Raw genomic sequence first — 17,882 nt, forward strand, 5'->3', positions numbered from 1 at the left:
ATTTCAAATATAAAAAAAATACAAGTCCTTCAATTTTCAAGCAGAACTCATACATAATCGGTGATTGATTATGTATAGTCTACCGTTAAAAATTTGTTCTTAAATGTTTTTAGATTTTCAACAGAAGCATGTGTTGTCTGTCAATTATTCTATATACAAGTACATGCTGTACAACAATGAAGGAATGTCAATGGGTCCTTGTTTTATCCAAACCCGCCTAATTTGGGACGGATTTGGGCACACTAAACAGGTCTTAGGACATATTTCGGATCTAATTTTTCAGACCCAAAGTGCGAGTGTGGAGCGAGTAATTAGTCCTATGAGACCTGTCCCAAACCCGCCTTGGTAGAGCCGCCTCCGTCCTGATGATGCTTCCTCGCTCTTTCAAGGAAAATATTGAAGAAATCACAAAATAGGCAGAAGCTGTTGGAGATAACCAAAACTAATTGTGAAGTAAGAAAAATTCTACAAAGGCAGCATGAAGATCCACCACAAAAGGGACAGGGAAGAAGGGGAAAGAGAAAAAAGGAGGCATAATACAAGTGGAGCCACTTTAAGGAAAAAAGCAACCAAAAAAGGAAAAATGAGGTAGTGGATGGATATATGGTCGTGAAGCATGAAGAAGCAGCACGAAGAAAGGAGAGAGCCGGTCTCACATGTCTAACCCGTCCCATTTTGGATTCAGGGTAGGACAAGTCCGAAGCATATTTAAGCGGAGTAGGGTGGATAATTGGTGCATATTTCTTGAATGAGGCCGGTATACCTTTAAAAAAATGGTTAAACAATATTAAAAAATTCTTCTCTCAAAGGGACATGGCCAAACACCTGTGCAATGAGACATGTAGTGGAAATTGAAAACAAAGAGAGGAAAAGTACTTGCTTCACGGTTTTTGCTGCTTTCGTCATCCATCAGCAGTTTTCCTTCCATTTTCCATCTTTTCTTCTGCTTCCTCCAAAGTGAGTTGCTTGTATTGTGCCACTTTGTTGAAATCGAACAGAAGTGATTTGGTGTGCTCGCGATTTGCTCGCCTTCGATTTTCTGTATTTCGTCGGTCCTACGGTTCTAAAATTTGGGGAAAACGAGATGGGGAAATGAATAGAAGGTTTAAGGGGGATGAGGTTTTTTCCATTAGATATTAACATCGGCGAGGCCGAATACGAATTTGAGAAAATGTTACAAAACATTATGGATCACTTTTTTGGCGGCCATTTTTAGAAAGCAACGAACAAGAAAAACCAAAATGGATATGACAATCCAGGTTGATTATTTAAATAATAAAAAATAATATCTTTAAAAAAATACAAAATAAAACGAAATTTTATAAATCCCCGAGAGAAGAGAAGAGAAGAGAAGAGATCTCGCAGACCACCGAGAAAACATGGTCAAAGCGGTGGTTGGAGATGAACTGCAGCTGAAATTGGCCGAGAACCGCCTCACTGACTCCGGCCTCCCATCCCAGGTTGGTTATAGTCAACATTTTGATTGATTGGCATTGGATTTATTGCTTGTTTACATATGTGTAATTTAATTTTGAATTTTTGCAGGTAGGGCTTGTCATTGGGAAGCTGAGTCCAAAGTTGGATAAAGGATTCGTGTATGATCTGGTGCCGACGCCGACGAACGATGCCGGGGATCCGCCCTGTTCGGTCGTCGGCGGCACTGGTGAAAATGACAGAAATAAAAAGAAGAATCCATCCAAATCTAAATCTCAACCTGATGCTTCTGCTCTCTCTATTGATATCGACTGGGTCTCCGAGCACGCTCGCCAGGTTGAATACCAGTTTTCAGCTCACGTTTTGTCTTTTAACCTCTGCTACTTGATTATCTACTCCTGTATTTAATTTTTTTGCTTATTTCTATATGGCGTTGATTTGAATGCTTAGAAGATTCAATTGGATATGATGGTATCATCTGACCGACAGAAGGAAAAAAAACAAAAAATAAAGAAGAATTTGGAATTGAATAACTTTAGTGTCTGGGTAGTCACTCAAAAATTTGCCACAGCAGCCAACCGCGTGCAATAATCCAATTACTAATTTAATCGGGTTCACTTATGGCATTCTTGATCAAGTAGAACTCCCCATCCACAAGTTAGTCAAGTACGATATAATGTTAACAACGAATATGATAACAATTCTTGTATTGCACAATGTTCATCTCTTGCTCTGCCTTCAATCCACTCTCAACTAGGCTTTGTAGGAATCATCTAGGCATGATAAACTTGTTTCTTTGACCTATTCCTCGACATTTATTGTGATACTGTTATAAGTTAGATAGGAGTGCTATATTCCCAATTATTTCCATAATTTCGACCGTAGCTGCTAGTCTTTGTTGAAGGTGGTGGTAGATTTTAATTATGCCCTCTTGTGATTTTTCCTTCTAGGTCTCAAGGATGCTATTGGGTGGCATGAAGGTTGTTGGTATCTACATTTGGGTCAATGAAATCTCATTCAAGAATTCAATAACAACACTATGCCAGGTTTTGTTGCATTCTTCTCGTACATGTATTTATATCATTTTGTGCTATTCACGAATGCTCAGGAGGGTCTAGTTCTAGCTGCCACTGTTCAGGCTTATTTTATTAGTAGTTATGAATTCATAGTGATCGAGAATTTATCACTCCCAGTGTCCCTTCCTCGCTCTCTCTGTATGTGCGTGCGGCATGCATCTTGTTTGATTTGTTTTGTGTATTTTCTGAGATTGGTTACCATAAACCACCATCTGTATCAAATCATATGGCGCAATTCTTCTTCCCAAAAACTCATTTGAGAATCAATGCTCTAGTTGATACCTTAGCACCACAATTTTGAGTGTGTAAGCTACATAACAAACACTTCTTCCACATTAACGAACTACACTTGAGGTTACAAAAGTGTCAGCATGCTGACACATTTTTTCTTGCTCCAGTTTTCTATTACTGGCTTTCAATGAGCAGCAGTTGAGAAGTGATTTTCTTTCTGCATTATGGGTGTTTACAGCCTCTTCTATATGAGCTGATATGGGAACTCTGCTGGATAACGTGAAAAGAATGGGCTTCGGTGTTATTAAAAATGCTAAACATATGGAACACAGTGGACAACCTATGTATTTTCATTACTGTTTATAGCTGTTAGGAATTTGAACATCTATTTTTGTAACAATTTTTATAGCTGTTAGGAATTTGAACATCTTTAATTTATTTTTTGTTACATTTAATTATCATATACCTTGCTTACAGACTGTTAAAGGGGTTGCAGCAGCAGCGTCCTCTATCACTACTGATCAGAATGAGAGACTACTCATTCATATTAGTTATAGTCCACTGAGGTAACCTTTCATACCTCATATTCCCTTTGACTTACCGAGTTTGTGAGATGTGATTAAGTGGGTAAAGCTTGTGTTTCAGGTGGAATTGTCGAAATTGTTCGCTGGCAGACTATGTCACTTCTAGCAGTCTACGGCCTTGTGATTTTAAAATGGGCAAGGTCTTAGGTTCCCTTCGAACGTTCAGATGCACTTACACTTTTGACGTAAGGTGTTGCTATCGCTCTTATCTATTATGTTACTGATTCATTTAAGGATTACTAAGCTATTCTGCTTATTATGTCATAGGGTATTAATGTTGGAAATACCCTTGTAATATTCGATATTGGGTCACTTATGTAGTTGTGTGATTATTTGGGAGAGGGATGCTGCATAATTTCCCTCTAGTTCTTATTCAGTCTTATGTCTTATGCTCCTCTCCTTAATGTATTAACAGACATGCTTCACGATGTCATATTAATCTAGTTCTCCCCAACCTGATATCTGATGTTTGAAGAGTTAAGTCAATAGTGAATGAATGTGAGTGGTTATGTTTTGCATCTAAAGTGCAATAATCGATGAGCCATGCCACTAATACTTTAGCTGAAACTGTTTATTTTCTATTTTTGGCACCATCGTGACTTTTGTGAGGTTTGGCGTTTAATAGTGGGAAAGTTGTACATTTCAGAATAGTCAAATCTTGATTAAAAAACATGTATCTGAATGGTGATTGTTTGTTTGAGCTCTTACAGTCTTCTTCTGTTGCCCTTCAGTAGATGGTCGATCAAACCTTTATGTTAACTTTTACTTGTTTGTGAGTTTTTCTCAAATTGTTCCTCTATCTGTTTAAATTTAGTTCTTAGTCTGGTGAGATATTTTGTCTTTGGGATTAAATCATTCATAGGTTGATATTTTTAATCACGAAAATTTCAAGCTTCAGTTATTCATATGCATTAAACTTGTGATTTTTCCTTTTGTTTCCCCGATATTTTGTTGTTGATTGAAGTGAATACCCTTCAAAAAAAATATTGAGGCGAATGCTTGCTTAAGTGATTTATGTGTTTTTATACGCTCTTTTATTGTATCAAAGTGATGATTTAGATGGATGTTTCTTTCTATTGCTCATATCTGGTTATTTTGAACTCGATTGTTCTAGGATGCCTATAGACCACGAGAATGGTTTGGATGTCAGAAGGTTTGCTGACGTTCTTCGTGATGGAATTATGATCCATGCCAAGGAGCTTGCAAGTGCAAAGGCTTTGGTCAATGGGAAAGTGGTAATCCCACTCTCCATTCTGAATTAGTCAAAAATGTATGAACATGAAACAAGAGGAAGGCGTGGTGAGAAACTATCAAACCCTTAGCGAGAACATCTGGAAGTTGATAATCCATCTTAAGGTTTGGATGTAAATGAGTTCTCCATGATGAGATGCCTCTACCCCTTTCTATTTTTCGTGAGGTCAGTTGGTACTGTAATAGCTAATTTGACACCTCTATTCGCCAGATAAATCCGTGAACTGAGACAAGTGCACAAAGCACACCGCTTCTACTTTGTATCACAATATAGACACACCGAATGCCATTGTATTATTGCAGCCTGCAGGCTTCTGTAATTATCGACACAGCCCAATTTGCATTTCTGATCACGTCTATTATTGTATGAACATGGTTGGTTAACTGAATGATAGGAGACCGAGATATACATTAGAGCTCAATGTTTCTTTGGAACTATTTTGGTCCTTCCCAGCCAAGATAAAACACAAAGGATATAACTAAGTTCTGCAGCTGCTGGGAAGCAAAATAGCTGTCTCCCTCCCACTAATCCTGCAGTTCATCTTTCTCCCTGAGTTACAAAAGGAATTTGATTATGCTAGTATTACTCATATTTTCATTCTGATCTTTCTTCCCCTTGACTTTAGTTGACTGAAGACGAGCTGTGTGCATCTGAGGGTTTTCATGATGTTGAATTTCTTCTACCTTTGTTGGAAGATAAATACACGGAATGTATGTTTTAATCCTCTTTCTAAATTGAATGTCCCTCTGAATTATCCTTGATATTTATTGTTATTTATTGTTTTTTTTTGGGCAAAAAGCAGTTAGCGGAAAAGAGGTTATTGGTCTTCTTCTCTTTGGTGGCTCTGTATGTTCTCTTGCATATTTGAATTCAAAGGAACCTATTTCACAAGCTTTATTTGACATAAAGGTATTTCCATTTTGTCGTTCTTTCAGAACAGATAATCTTTATATTTTTATGAATGCAAAAAAAAAACAATAAAATTCTTTAGAATCTTAACGAGTTATATTTTTATTGTCAGAAAGACAACTTTTGTCGGCTACTTAAAAATTGTTTCTATTTGCCCTCATAGTATATTGATTTCACCGGAACTTTCATTCTGCTCCATTTGTTCATTCATGATTCTCACTATGATTGCTGTTTGCACAACTTATAAACGATATTAGTGGTAAGGTTCGTGAAACTTATAACACATAAAGAAATGTGAATATATATTAAGTTGATTCTCTGTGATTAATTATGTTTACCTGGATACATTGTTGTGATCTCGGGTTTTCTTTTGATCAGGAAGACATCATAAAGAGTTTGGAGAGTAGACTAGATATTATGTGCGATGAAGCTGATAGAGAATTGGAATCTGACACCAATGATATTCAGGAAACAGACAACCATGTATCAACTGATAAATTTATGCCAAATTTAGACCTTCAAGTGCAAAGGTAAGACATCTTGAATCGTTAAAGCAGTTTACTCATATGTTCATCTCTGAATCAGTTTTAATCGAGTTGATCATCAATTAGTTGTTTAGTCATGTGCACCCAATTGACTAGCTTCCATTGCTTGTTAAACATCTAGACTTCATTCACACATAAAATGCGGCCGTATCTTTGATTGATGGCCCCCACTGGTTTAGTTGGGAGGTTGTGAGTTAGAGAAAATGAGTGTGTGCTTTAGATTTTAGTTATCTTGGAAAGCGACAAATTTAAAATGCATCTATTGCTCGGGGACATTGGCATTTTTCTCCTGTAAGCCTTCTCTATAAGGCAAAATTTAAGCCTTTATTTACTTATTTGCGGAGTGTTGGAAATGGAAAGACCCTCAGGAAAATTGCCAAATAGGTTCATTGAAATTTGGCAGCTTTTTAAGCACATGAGCCAACCCAAGTCCTAAGGTCAATCTAATTTTTTTTTATTCCTTCAGTCGGCTTTTAATTTCGAACTCATCCTGTAACGATCATGGGTCATTAGGCTGAACCAACATGAGCCTCAGCCCATACCTATGCACCATTACTGGTCATGGGTCATTAGGATGGTCCAGCATGAGTCGTAGCCCATGCCCATATACCGTCACTCATAGAATTTCCCACCCGAAAAGTGGTTTCTTTCGCCTGCCCTAACACTTGAACGCGGGACCTCCAGGCATAAGTACGTAGAATATTAAAGTGTTGGTACCAGTTGAGCTAGTAAATTCCTCCCGGTTGTTCAATCATTTGATAACCAGAGTCATTCTTTGATAAATGATCACTATGAATCAGACTCGATAGAATTTGATCAATCATTTTTTCTGCCGTTAAGGCGTAGAACTGAATCAAGAATTCTCTTTCTTCATCATCGATCGAATCAATGTTCATGACCCATGATTCTATTTTGTCATCAATCCAATCCTCGTTCACGTTTTTTCTTTTTCTTATCAATGAATAGATCTATTTACTTGTATGACTTAGATGTCTCGTATTTCTCGAAAAAATGATTCGAGTGATGGGATTTGGTATGAGATCGATGATATCGATAGCTCAACTGGTACCAACACTTTAAGAATATAGGTACTTATGCTTGGAGGTCCTGGGTTCAAGTGTTGGGGAAGACGTAAGAAACCACTTTTCAGCGGTGCTCTATGAGTGACGGTGCATGGGCTACGGCTCATGCTGGACCATCCTAACGACCCATGACCAGTAGTGGTGCATGGGTATGGGCTGAGGCTCATGTTGGTTCAGCCTAATAGCTCATGATCATTACAAAAAAAAAAAGCCGTAGCCCATGCCCATGCACCGTCACTCATAAAATATCACACCCTTGGAAAGTGGTTTCTTTTCGCCTTCTCCAACACTTGAACCCAGGACCTCCAGGCATAATACCTATATTCTTAAAGTGTTGGTACCAGTTATGTAAGGCCCAGGGCCAAAGAGGCCGGGGGGTGATCGTCGGTGTCGTGAGGTTGCACGGACAATGAGCGGCTCTTGGCAGGCTTATAGGCAAAGGGAACATAGATGAACCGATCTTACACCAGAAGAAGAGGGATTCCAATATGGACTGTGCAGTTGAGGAGGGCTTAAAAGATTTGATATGTCAAGAAGGTGAATCTTCTTTTTGCTAGCTTATCATATAGGAACTCCAAAATTAAGTGTGTTTGACTTGGGACAATTCTAGGATGGGTGACTCCCTTGAAAGTTTCCTAAGGTGCGTGTGAGTGAGGACATAAGCACGATACAAAAACTCGTCTTGGTACAGTGTGGACAGTCGTCGAATCTGGGACGTTACAGTTGGTATCAGAGCCGACCTCTCCTAGTACATCGGCCGGGGGGTGATCTCCTGTGCCATGAGGTTGCACGAACAATGAGCGGCTCGTAGCTGCCTTCTAGGCGAAGGGAACATGAACGAACCGATCTTACACCGGAAGGAGAGAAATTCCAAAAACTGTTCAGATATGGGACTGTGCAGTTGAGAAAAGCTTAAAAGATATGATATGTACTACTCGTATCAAGAAAGTGGTGCATCTTTTTTTCGGTAACTCATCACACAAGAACTCCAAAATTAAGTGTGTTTGACTTGAGACAATTCTGGTACTGGTGACCTCCTGGGAAGTTTCTTACGTTACGTGTGAGTGAGGATATAAGCACACTGGAAAGATTCGTCTCGGTAGAGTGAGGACAGTCGTCGAATTTGGGTCGTTCCACATCTAATCTCTCACAGAATTGAATTAGTTTTTAATTGTAAGGAGTCACATTAAGAAGTCGGTGTCACATTAAAGGTATGCCTTTGATATTCTCTGAAAATGTATTTGTTTTTAGCAAAGCAAATTGGTGGCAAGTTCATGGTTATATTACACAGCAGATGCTAATTTCCATCATATAATCTTGTACTGGCCGGCATCTTTGGGTTCTCTGAACTGACTTTAACTGTTGATTATCTGTTCTCTGACAGAAAACACTGCAATCTATCATTTCCACGAAGGGTACTTGTTCCATGGCTTGAGGGCACTTACATATGCGATTATGTTCAGCCATCTGAAACAGTTGAGGTTTGTTACTATGCTTTTTATGCATATATAGTTTCCATAACTTGATTTGCTGAAGCAGATGATGTCGTGTATACTTTACAGTATCACACACTTGCGGATACTCTCAGACATGCATAAATAGAATACTTAGAGAACATATAAATTATTGTTTGCAAACTCTAATAACTCTATTGATATTCTGTAAATATGTATTATATAGGCAAACTCCATTTCCATAACAAGGATGTTAGTATCTCAGTGATTGTTAATCACTTGATTAAGAACTTTTCGTTTTTATGAACGATGGCTCCATTTCTAAGTGCCTAAAATTTGATCTTTAAAAATGCTACTGTGTTCCAGCATAATAAATTTAGGCCCATGCAAAATGTGAGCAATATTACTATTATGTATCGAAAAATAGATGGGAAGCTAAAATAACTTGGTACTTCAGTTTAAACATTTATCTCTCTTCTATAATTTCAGGCTCTCAAAGATCATTGCAGTGAGCTAATGTCTACAGAAGTTCCAACTGATGCATCGGAAATTTTAGAGCCCGAATCTGAAACTCCGATTGTGGTGTCTCCAAGTACTATATCCTTTTGGAGCATAGCATCTGGTTCATCATCAGCTAAGTTAAATAATTCACTTGCAGAGAATATCAGGGACAAAGCAAAACCCAGTGAGTCAGCTGATTACACCATGGTGAAACTATCTTTGTTAATTCTTATTGTCTCTATTATACTTGGACTAGCCGTGAATGCTCTCCGCATCTCTTAGTTTATTGTGGAAGGCTGTTTTGGAAGTCGATAAAATGGGCAGTTGCTAGATTACATACATGAGAGCTCTCTGGTTTTTTTGTTTCGGTTGACTAAAACTTCCCAAGGACTTGAGGGTTCCTTATGGTTTATCTGCCAGTTAAAATGGCATTCAATGAGTGGCTGGAGAAAGCCGTTCAAAGTGCACATTTTGGTGGTCTGAATTGGCTTGAGAAAACGATCCAATTTCTTCTGCCCCGAACCGAAGCTTTTGGTTATGCTGGGAAATGACCTTTTTTGGCAAAGCCGAGTGGATATCTCGTCTTTTCATCTGTAGCATTCTTGTTTTTACTCTGGTTGTCTTCTAAAATCGTGATACTTGGAGCTTTAGATGGATACAAGATGGATACAACTCATTTTTGGTCCAAGGATATAATTCGTGGGTTATTTATTTTTATTTACTCCATTTTCATCATGTATTTATTTACACTTTTGCTTAAATTGTATCCAAATCACCAAGCCAACCATGGAATTTGGTGTTTATTTTGCAAGCAATCGGTAATTTTTGATGGATTATATAACTTAAACTATATGATGTTGCATATAATAATTATGACCAACATTTTCAATTTGGGAAGCTAAATTACCATTGTTCGAGAAGTTGGATATCAGTAAGATAAGCGTTAAAGAACAATTCAACCGATGGGATTCAGGCACTCTGCAAAAAAAATATCAAAATAATATTTGAATTGTTGAAATCTTTGAGATATGTATACGATATACTGGTATGATGGGGTCACCGGGTAGCAAAAAATACCACTCGACGATAAACGTCCAGACTAATTACAAGTACTCCACAAAAGAGGATGGAATTGAATAAGATAAACAAATCAGCCCTTGATCACATCCAAGTATTTGGATTATATTGTACAAATTGAGAACTTCCAGAGTTTAACATCAATACACATCCAAGTGTTTGAATTATATTGTACAAATGGAGAACTTCCAGAGTTTAACATCAATAGGGGAAACAGGCAATGTGATTAGAATGTGCAATTAATATTATGTGGTAAAATTTGGGGCCATGCCACCAAACAAGACAATGATGAGTTCTTTCTTCACTTATCATTGTTGAAGAAAGAGGCCAGGCAAAAAGCTCTATAGAAGGCACAGCAGTTGTACCTTTTACTTCTGAGTTTGCTCTACCTTAGCTCTAATCTTGTGTTCTAACACAGATATCTCAGTCTCGAGGCTGAACATTCGATTAAGAGCATGCATATTCTCAAGGGTTTCGCTCAAAGTCCGGCTATCACTCCCATCACACCTTAGATGCTGCATGGGCCCGTGTAACAGCTTGTTTATAATGCCTCTGCTAAGATCATCAACAGCCTTCTGCGATTTCTTTGGAATTTCGTCACCCATTTTTGACAAACATTTTTCAACCTCTGCAGCTCTTATTCTTTCAGCATAAGCCCTTAACTTCTTGATAGTTGGAACAGTTTCTAGTGAATCGCGCCAGGCTTCAAATTGTTTCGATTCCTCAGTGATGATTTCTTGAGCTTCCATTGCTTTACGTATCCGATCCTCTTTATTTGCAGCCACAACCTCCTTAAGATCATCGACATTGTACACTCGTGAACCCTCATGCTCGTTGACACATGCACCAACATTTCTTGGAACAGAAATGTCAATAAAAAGTCTCAAACCACCAAGAATTGGACCTACTGATGGAAAGTCGACAACATGCTCTTTAAGAAAAAGAGGAATGTCAGATGCAGTGCTGGTAAAAATCACATCAGCTTCCGCTGCACTCTTCAGCATTTCAGTGAGGGGTCTGTATACTATTTCAATGCCTTTAATCTCCTCGCGTATGGCAGCAACTCTTTCTTCACTTCTGTTCACTACCACCATCTCTGTGCACCCTTTGGCTACCAAGTGCTTGATCACAAGCTTGCCCATTTTTCCTGCTCCAATTACTAACATCCTCGCAGTGGCATGGGAGGATTCGGGAAGCTTCATTAAAGCCAATTCCACAGCAGCTGAACTAACGGAAACCGCCCCAGCTGCTATGTTGGTTTCGGTTCTAACCCTCTTTCCAACAGTGATTGCATGCTTAAAGAGACTGCTTATATTCCTTCCAAATCCCACAACCCCTTGACCAACTTTAACCACTTGTTTCACTTGTGCTAGGATTTGACCTTCTCCTAAAACCAATGAATCTAGCCCTGATGATACTTCAAAAATGTGCTGGGTTGCATCTTTGTCATAGAGCAAAAAACGGTGCTGGCAGATCTCTGAAACTGGAACTCCACTAGTCTGGCAAAGCATACGACATCTTATGAGCATGGACATGGTAACAAAACGCAATTGAAAACACACTTGATAAAATGTGCGATGGCATAAGATAAGAATAAAGGAAAGCATTATCGAGACATTCCTTCTACATTGTTTACTCTACTGTTGAAAAATGAAAAAGAATAGGATTGGCAAATCTTAGGATAAGTTGACAAACTCTCCAGACAAGTAGGAAAATAGTACTTAAATTATTCATTTGCACGTTCAGTGCCAGTGTTATAATTTGGCACTGAACTCTTTTGGGATCCTTACGTATAATATATCCATTAATTTTCAAAGAAAAAGCTAACATGAAAAAACACAGAAAGTGTAATTTTTGTTCTTTTTACAAAAACTGTCATAAATGTCTTCGTCCTAAAATCTTCTACACTAAGTTCCATACGTTATAAATAAACTTCAAGGTAACCATGGATTCCCAAAAGAAAACGAGTTTTAAAAATTACCTTGGACATCCATTCAGTTACTTCTTTGATTCCCCGGTGCCTAGAGAGAGCTAATACATAGATTTCCATTCTGTTACATGTACTAAGGACAGCAGCTTCTTCGATATGATTCAAACTGCACAGCTCCCCAATAGCTCTAGGCCACTCTGCTTCAGGGATAGCAAGTTTTTCCCGCATTTCAACAGGCGCCGTGTGGATGCTGAGACCAATGACTACAATGCTGATCTTTTCTTTTGTATATCCTGGACCAGATCAAGAACATAGTGTCAGAACACCCAAAATAATTGCGTCTACGAAAATTTACATTATACTGGAAATTCAACCATGATCAATGATCGATGAATTAGAACTCATGATCATCCAATTCGACAGCTAAATCAAATTTAAATATGGAAAAAAAAAGTCCATACGGTCAGCGGCGGAAGACTTGAGCATCTCCAGAGCGGAGAGGCTCGACGCCAGACCAGAATACGAAGCCGCGTTAGTGGAATCCAGTTGACCCAAGGCGTTGGATGCAGCCTCGCACCTCAAATTCCCGGAATATCCCCTCCTGTTCAGATAAGCTCGACGCTTTCCAGGATTCCCCGGCTTGCTAACAGGAGGCGTGGATGCTGAGGCGGCCGAAGCCGTCGCCGTACTACTGATAAACAGATTCTCCAGCTTTGCACCCACAAACGCGCTTGAAACAGCCATAACCGCCGGATATTCCGATTCCCCCAATCCAAATCAGCTCCAACAATCCAACATGAACCCAAAATCGAACGTAGCAGATGAAATTCTTGACACGATTTGGAGGGGGGTTGACGTGTGTTCTTGATTGGAGAACTGAAGAATGGTGGAAAGAGTCGCAATTTTGGAGGGTTGGGGTTCGGATTTCTCTGAGTTGCGATTGGTCAGTGGAAACCACGTTTTATCCTAAAGAATTGCCGCAAACCACCACCATAAACTTGTCTACGTCACCACACTCTCATGTGGGACCCACTTATTTTTCCCTATCCTCGCCTCATATTTATAATTTAAACTATGATTTTTATTTTTAAAAATTAAATTTTTTAGACAATTTTTTTGGAGAGGAATACATGTTTTAAAGGTTTTGGTTACAATTTTTTATATCATGTGGGGATATGGGTTTTTCGCTCACCAAATATTGTATCCAAACATATATTTACTCAATTGAGAGAAGTTTATATTATTGTGATACAAGACGAGTTTGGTTACATTGCATACGCGATGTATGATTACAAATATTAAGACTGAATGTATTAATTGAAACTACAGTATGATATTTTTGATACAAAATAAATATTGATATGATGATTAAAAGTAATTCTCTCATACACAAAAATCATATGAGATAATCTCATTGGTTAATTTTGTAGGATTATATTGTATTCGGGTCACTAATAAAAAATATTATTTTTAACGCCAAAAGTTTTATTTTTTATTGTATATATGAGCAGAGTTGACTCGTCTCATGAATAAAAATTCATGACATTCTCACAAAAAAATCTACCCTCATATAATTAATTGATTGAAGAATGAACTTTCTTCATCAATTAAATTTTGATGAGATTGAAATAAAAGTTTTAGCATGTAATTTTAGATTTGATTGAGGCAGTTTTATGTCTCAATGAATTTAGTGATTAGTATCAAAATGACCCAGTAAACAAAAACACATACTTGCCTCTGAAACTACAAAGTGACATAATAAAAAATAATATAAATAAGTCAATGAACCCTCCGGTTTTAAAAATAGTTCAAATTTTTATTTACATTTTCATATTAATTGACACAAATACCTCAAGCTATTTAATAAAATATTTATTTACCAGTTTCTTTGTTTTCGGTTCGTGGAAATTGTTTTTTATTTCATGTATTGTATTTTTGTATTTATGCTAATTTGTTCATTTATATTATTAAATTTCAATTTCATTCTTACGTCTTTCGATTTTTTTACAATTTTAGTATTTTCATCTGGAGTATTAATGTGACATTACACGTGTTAGTACCACATCAACAATATATTGGTTTCACATCAGTATCACGTCGTAATTTTTTTCATTTATATGAAGAGAGGTAAAAGAATATGACAATTTTCCGCGCAGAAGATATTCAATTAGTTTTTTTAAAAAAAAAGAGGGTGTATGGACTCATTAATTTTTCATATGGGATTAATGTCAATTAGTAGTTTCACAAGGAGGTAGGATGTCATTAGTCCTAAAAAAAAATATGATGATACTGATATTTAACTCATAGCACCTTATATCTTGTAATATTATAGTAAAAAAATATCATATACTATTGGATTTAATATTAAAATATTTAAATGATATATATGTTTTTGTCAGAATTATACATCCCATAGGTATATATTCTATAAATATATAGACAGAGACACAATGCTACATAGTTTAGAAGTAGCTTCACATTTATAGATAACACAGTCATATGATATAACTTAGATAATGTAAGATTGTGTTCGATTGTTCTAATAAGTAGGGACAATTATTATAGCTCAACAATTTTCTTATCAATAATCGTGCTTCTTAGAATTAATGAGAATCGAACTTGTGATATTGTTGATAATACCAGTTATGAGTTATATAACAAAGTGTTTTTCTCTTTATCAAAGTTATAACTGATAGTAATGATTCAACTCAAATATTTTTAATTGTACGACAGTCCAAGCAACACATTTAGATTATTATAACAAGCATGGACAATTATTGCACCCCAACAAAATAATATAATAAAATTTCAAATCACATAAATTGCTTTCACTATTCGAGTCATTAAGCCGCAAAATCATCTTTGAATCTATACCCTTTTATTAATTAATTTTTTTAAATAAATACTCTTTTATTTATAATTATTGTCTATTTGTTTTAGTCTGTGTTAAATGATTTTATTGCTTTACATGTCAATAAAATAAAAATTCACAGATTAGAAATTTTTTTCTTGATGTCTCCGAATTATCTTGATTCTTTAGTTCATATTGGGTCCTTCGTGGGATGCCTCGGTTTGGCCATATACCGAGGAAAATTTATTATCTCACATTTTAATCCTCAACATAAAATATATTTTTTCGAAACTGAAACTTAATCTCCAAATCACTCTCATAAAGTTTAGATTAATAATATATATGATGACATATAAAATTTTCACATAAAACATTTAAACATTATACTGGATCCGTTCTTGATCCTCCCAATAATTTATTGTTTGTAAATCGAGATAATCGAACTCTTGATATTGGTTCTGATACAAATATGAAGATCAGACGTCGTCGCTTTGCAAAAGTTACGACGCTTAATGTCCATCCCCAATATTGTGATAATATTTTTTTAAAATATTATATATAGGCTTCACAATCAATCACGAAAATGAGGAAGAGGAATTGGATGAGAAGAGTGGAGATAAGTGGTGGAGAATGGTTTCGAAGATTTCATATGAGAACAGGACAGGGAAAGATACAAATAAATATATTATTAAAGGTTTTTTGTCCTATTTTTATGATACTTTAATCGTATTAAATTCTAACAAAATTTATTTTAGAACAAGTTTATTGTGAGACGGTCTCACGAATTTTTATCTGTGAGACGGGTCAACTATACCGACATTCACAATAAAAAGTAATACTTTTAGCATAAAAAATAATATTTTTCATGGATGACTCAAATAATATATTCGTATCACATAATACGGCTTGTAAGATCGTTTCACACAAATTTTTGTCTTTATTTTATTGGGTGTCACACTGCATATAAATATTATATTTAATAAATAAATTTACTCATGACTATTCATAGCAACTGAAATTTTTATAATAATATATCCAAATTATTGAATACTTCTTATAATCAATATACAGTGATAAATTAAATTAATTTATAAAAATTCACACTACTGATTTATATTTTTTATTGATTAAAATACATAGAAGTAATATATTATAGAGTGGGTCTCATGTGAGACCGTCTCACAGATCTTAATGTGAGACAGATCAACCTTACCCATATTTAGAATAACAAGTAATACTCTTAGGATAAAAAGTAATATTTTTTCATAGATGTCCCAAATAAGAGATCTCTTATTTGGGGGGTCTTTTACCAAATTACCGTACTTTTGAATCTCGTTTATCAATCTAACGTACTTTTGTAAGATTTATAAAAATATTGTAAAAAATAAAAAAATAAAAAAAAAAAAAAAAAAGAAAACTTGTACTCCCCGCCCTTCCAAATGGGGGGAGGGAGTAATTGATTTTTAATTAATTCTATTCTCCCCCGCCTGTGGGGGTGGCGGGGGAGAGTTTTAATTAATTTTATTTTTAAAATATTGCCTGCTTACGTAAGAGGCGGGGTAGAATTTAAATTATTTTATTATGTTTGCCCTGCCTATTACAGTTGCGGGCGAATTTAAATAATAAAATAAATTTTTTTTTGTGTAATTATTGGTTGCTAATAGAAACCGACGAAACTGTATCGATTTGATCTATTGTCGTTATATATGAATTGATATTTGGTCTTATCTTATCATGTCTTTCAATGTCGACATAAATATCGACATGAATATCGTCAATTATTAATGTTTTTGTATTTATTTGAATCACGAGTTTTCTTTAATTTTTTCTTTAAATATAGGCAATAAAGAATTCATGTATTGTTTCTCTATATATATCTGAAGTTATTTTTCTTGTTTTGCATCTTTCTTGTTTTGCATCTGATAATAAATATTCTTTCCCGAGTTGTGGTTCCGTCGGTGAATTTAAGGAGTGAAGAAATATTTGGCATCCAGACTGATTGAGGTATATCGCTAATTTTTCAAATATGATATATCAATTTTTGTTTTGAAAATTACATCGATCAAAAAAATAATTTTCATACAAATAATTTATATTCATAATTATTTTTTGTTGTAGATTGAACGACGAACGAAAGATTTGTTCACGATAAAGGACATCTTTTTCTAGGTATATATCATAATTTCATAAATTAAATCTTATTAGATAAATACTTCTATTATTTTTTATTGAACGAACCTAATTATATATTTCAAAAATATTTATGATCATTGATAAACATAATTTTTTTTTTATATCTTGTTTATAAAATATATGTGTGCGTAATATTTATGTATATTAAATCATGATGTATAAACAATTTATTATATATATTATATATACACACACACACACACACACACACACACACACACATATATATATATATATATATATATATATATATATATATATATATATATATTATATTGTTAATATTTATAATTCATCGTATTTTCCTGGTTTATATCTCATAAAATTTATGAATTTCAATGTTACGAACTTTTTAATATTTTTCGTACAAATCGTTCATAATTATTTTTGTGGTAGATTGGAAAGTTATGATATAGACCACGATAAGTAGAAAGTTGTTGTGGATTATGTGCTTCAATATTTATCCTACAAATATAAAAATATTAAAGTGATATTTTTATATACATCTTTATTGTATTTTTTATTTACAATTATATGTGTACGTGATATTTATGTAAAACAATATTATGACATTGTTTGATGTCTTTAGTTTGTGTATAATATAATTTTTTAGACATATGAATTTTATTTGAAATGTTAATACTAGAAATGTTTTTCTTTAAATTGAAATTTTTTTTTACATAAATTTAAATGCAGGCATGGATACAATTTCAGCCATTTTATATATTGGCGGTGATGTTATCGTAAGACATGGAACAGTCAA

General features: G+C 35.3%; 2 protein-coding genes across 3 annotated transcripts; one reads left to right on the forward strand and one right to left on the reverse strand.

Annotated features, from left to right (window-relative positions):
* The first annotated feature begins 1,279 nt into the window (after positions 1-1,279).
* LOC140832797 (uncharacterized) lies at positions 1,280-9,871 on the forward strand. 2 transcript variants are annotated; one of them, XM_073196996.1, is made up of 11 exons: positions 1,280-1,460; positions 1,546-1,770; positions 2,385-2,480; positions 3,219-3,307; positions 3,387-3,515; positions 4,440-4,560; positions 5,203-5,287; positions 5,380-5,486; positions 5,865-6,016; positions 8,498-8,594; positions 9,057-9,871. In XM_073196996.1, exons 1-11 carry the CDS (start codon positions 1,380-1,382, stop codon positions 9,348-9,350), a joined length of 1,476 nt encoding a protein of 491 aa, XP_073053097.1. In that variant the 5' UTR covers positions 1,280-1,379; the 3' UTR covers positions 9,351-9,871. The 2 variants fall into 2 exon arrangements, with proteins under 2 accessions (XP_073053097.1, XP_073053095.1); XM_073196994.1 differs by having other exon boundaries at positions 1,285-1,460; positions 5,203-5,291; positions 5,384-5,486.
* A 329-nt stretch (positions 9,872-10,200) lies between these two features.
* On the reverse strand, positions 10,201-13,007 carry LOC140832799 (glutamyl-tRNA reductase 1, chloroplastic-like). The gene is made up of 3 exons (XM_073196999.1): positions 12,537-13,007; positions 12,127-12,368; positions 10,201-11,644 (listed from the first exon to the last, which is right to left on the reverse strand). Exons 1-3 carry the CDS (start codon positions 12,817-12,819, stop codon positions 10,514-10,516), a joined length of 1,656 nt encoding a protein of 551 aa, XP_073053100.1. The 5' UTR covers positions 12,820-13,007; the 3' UTR covers positions 10,201-10,513.
* Between the last annotated feature and the right edge of the window lie 4,875 nt (positions 13,008-17,882).

This window comes from Primulina eburnea, chromosome 5, assembly GCF_022965805.1.
Source record: "Primulina eburnea isolate SZY01 chromosome 5, ASM2296580v1, whole genome shotgun sequence".
NCBI classification, from domain to species: domain Eukaryota; kingdom Viridiplantae; phylum Streptophyta; class Magnoliopsida; order Lamiales; family Gesneriaceae; genus Primulina; species Primulina eburnea.

Excerpts from the sequence above, each read along its gene's own strand:
- LOC140832797 (XM_073196996.1), top strand. The coding sequence starts at position 1,380 with ATGGTCAAAGCGGTGGTTGGAGATGAACTGCAGCTGAAATTGGCCGAG. Across the intron at positions 1,771-2,384 it reads TCTCCGAGCACGCTCGCCAG|GTCTCAAGGATGCTATTGGG; the intron begins GTTGAATACCAG and ends TTTTCCTTCTAG. Across the intron at positions 8,595-9,056 it reads AGCCATCTGAAACAGTTGAG|GCTCTCAAAGATCATTGCAG; the intron begins GTTTGTTACTAT and ends CTATAATTTCAG.
- LOC140832799 (XM_073196999.1), bottom strand. The coding sequence starts at position 12,819 with ATGGCTGTTTCAAGCGCGTTTGTGGGTGCAAAGCTGGAGAATCTGTTT. Across the intron at positions 12,369-12,536 it reads CAAGTCTTCCGCCGCTGACC|GATATACAAAAGAAAAGATC; the intron begins GTATGGACTTTT and ends GATCTGGTCCAG. Across the intron at positions 11,645-12,126 it reads TAACTGAATGGATGTCCAAG|ACTAGTGGAGTTCCAGTTTC; the intron begins GTAATTTTTAAA and ends ATGCTTTGCCAG.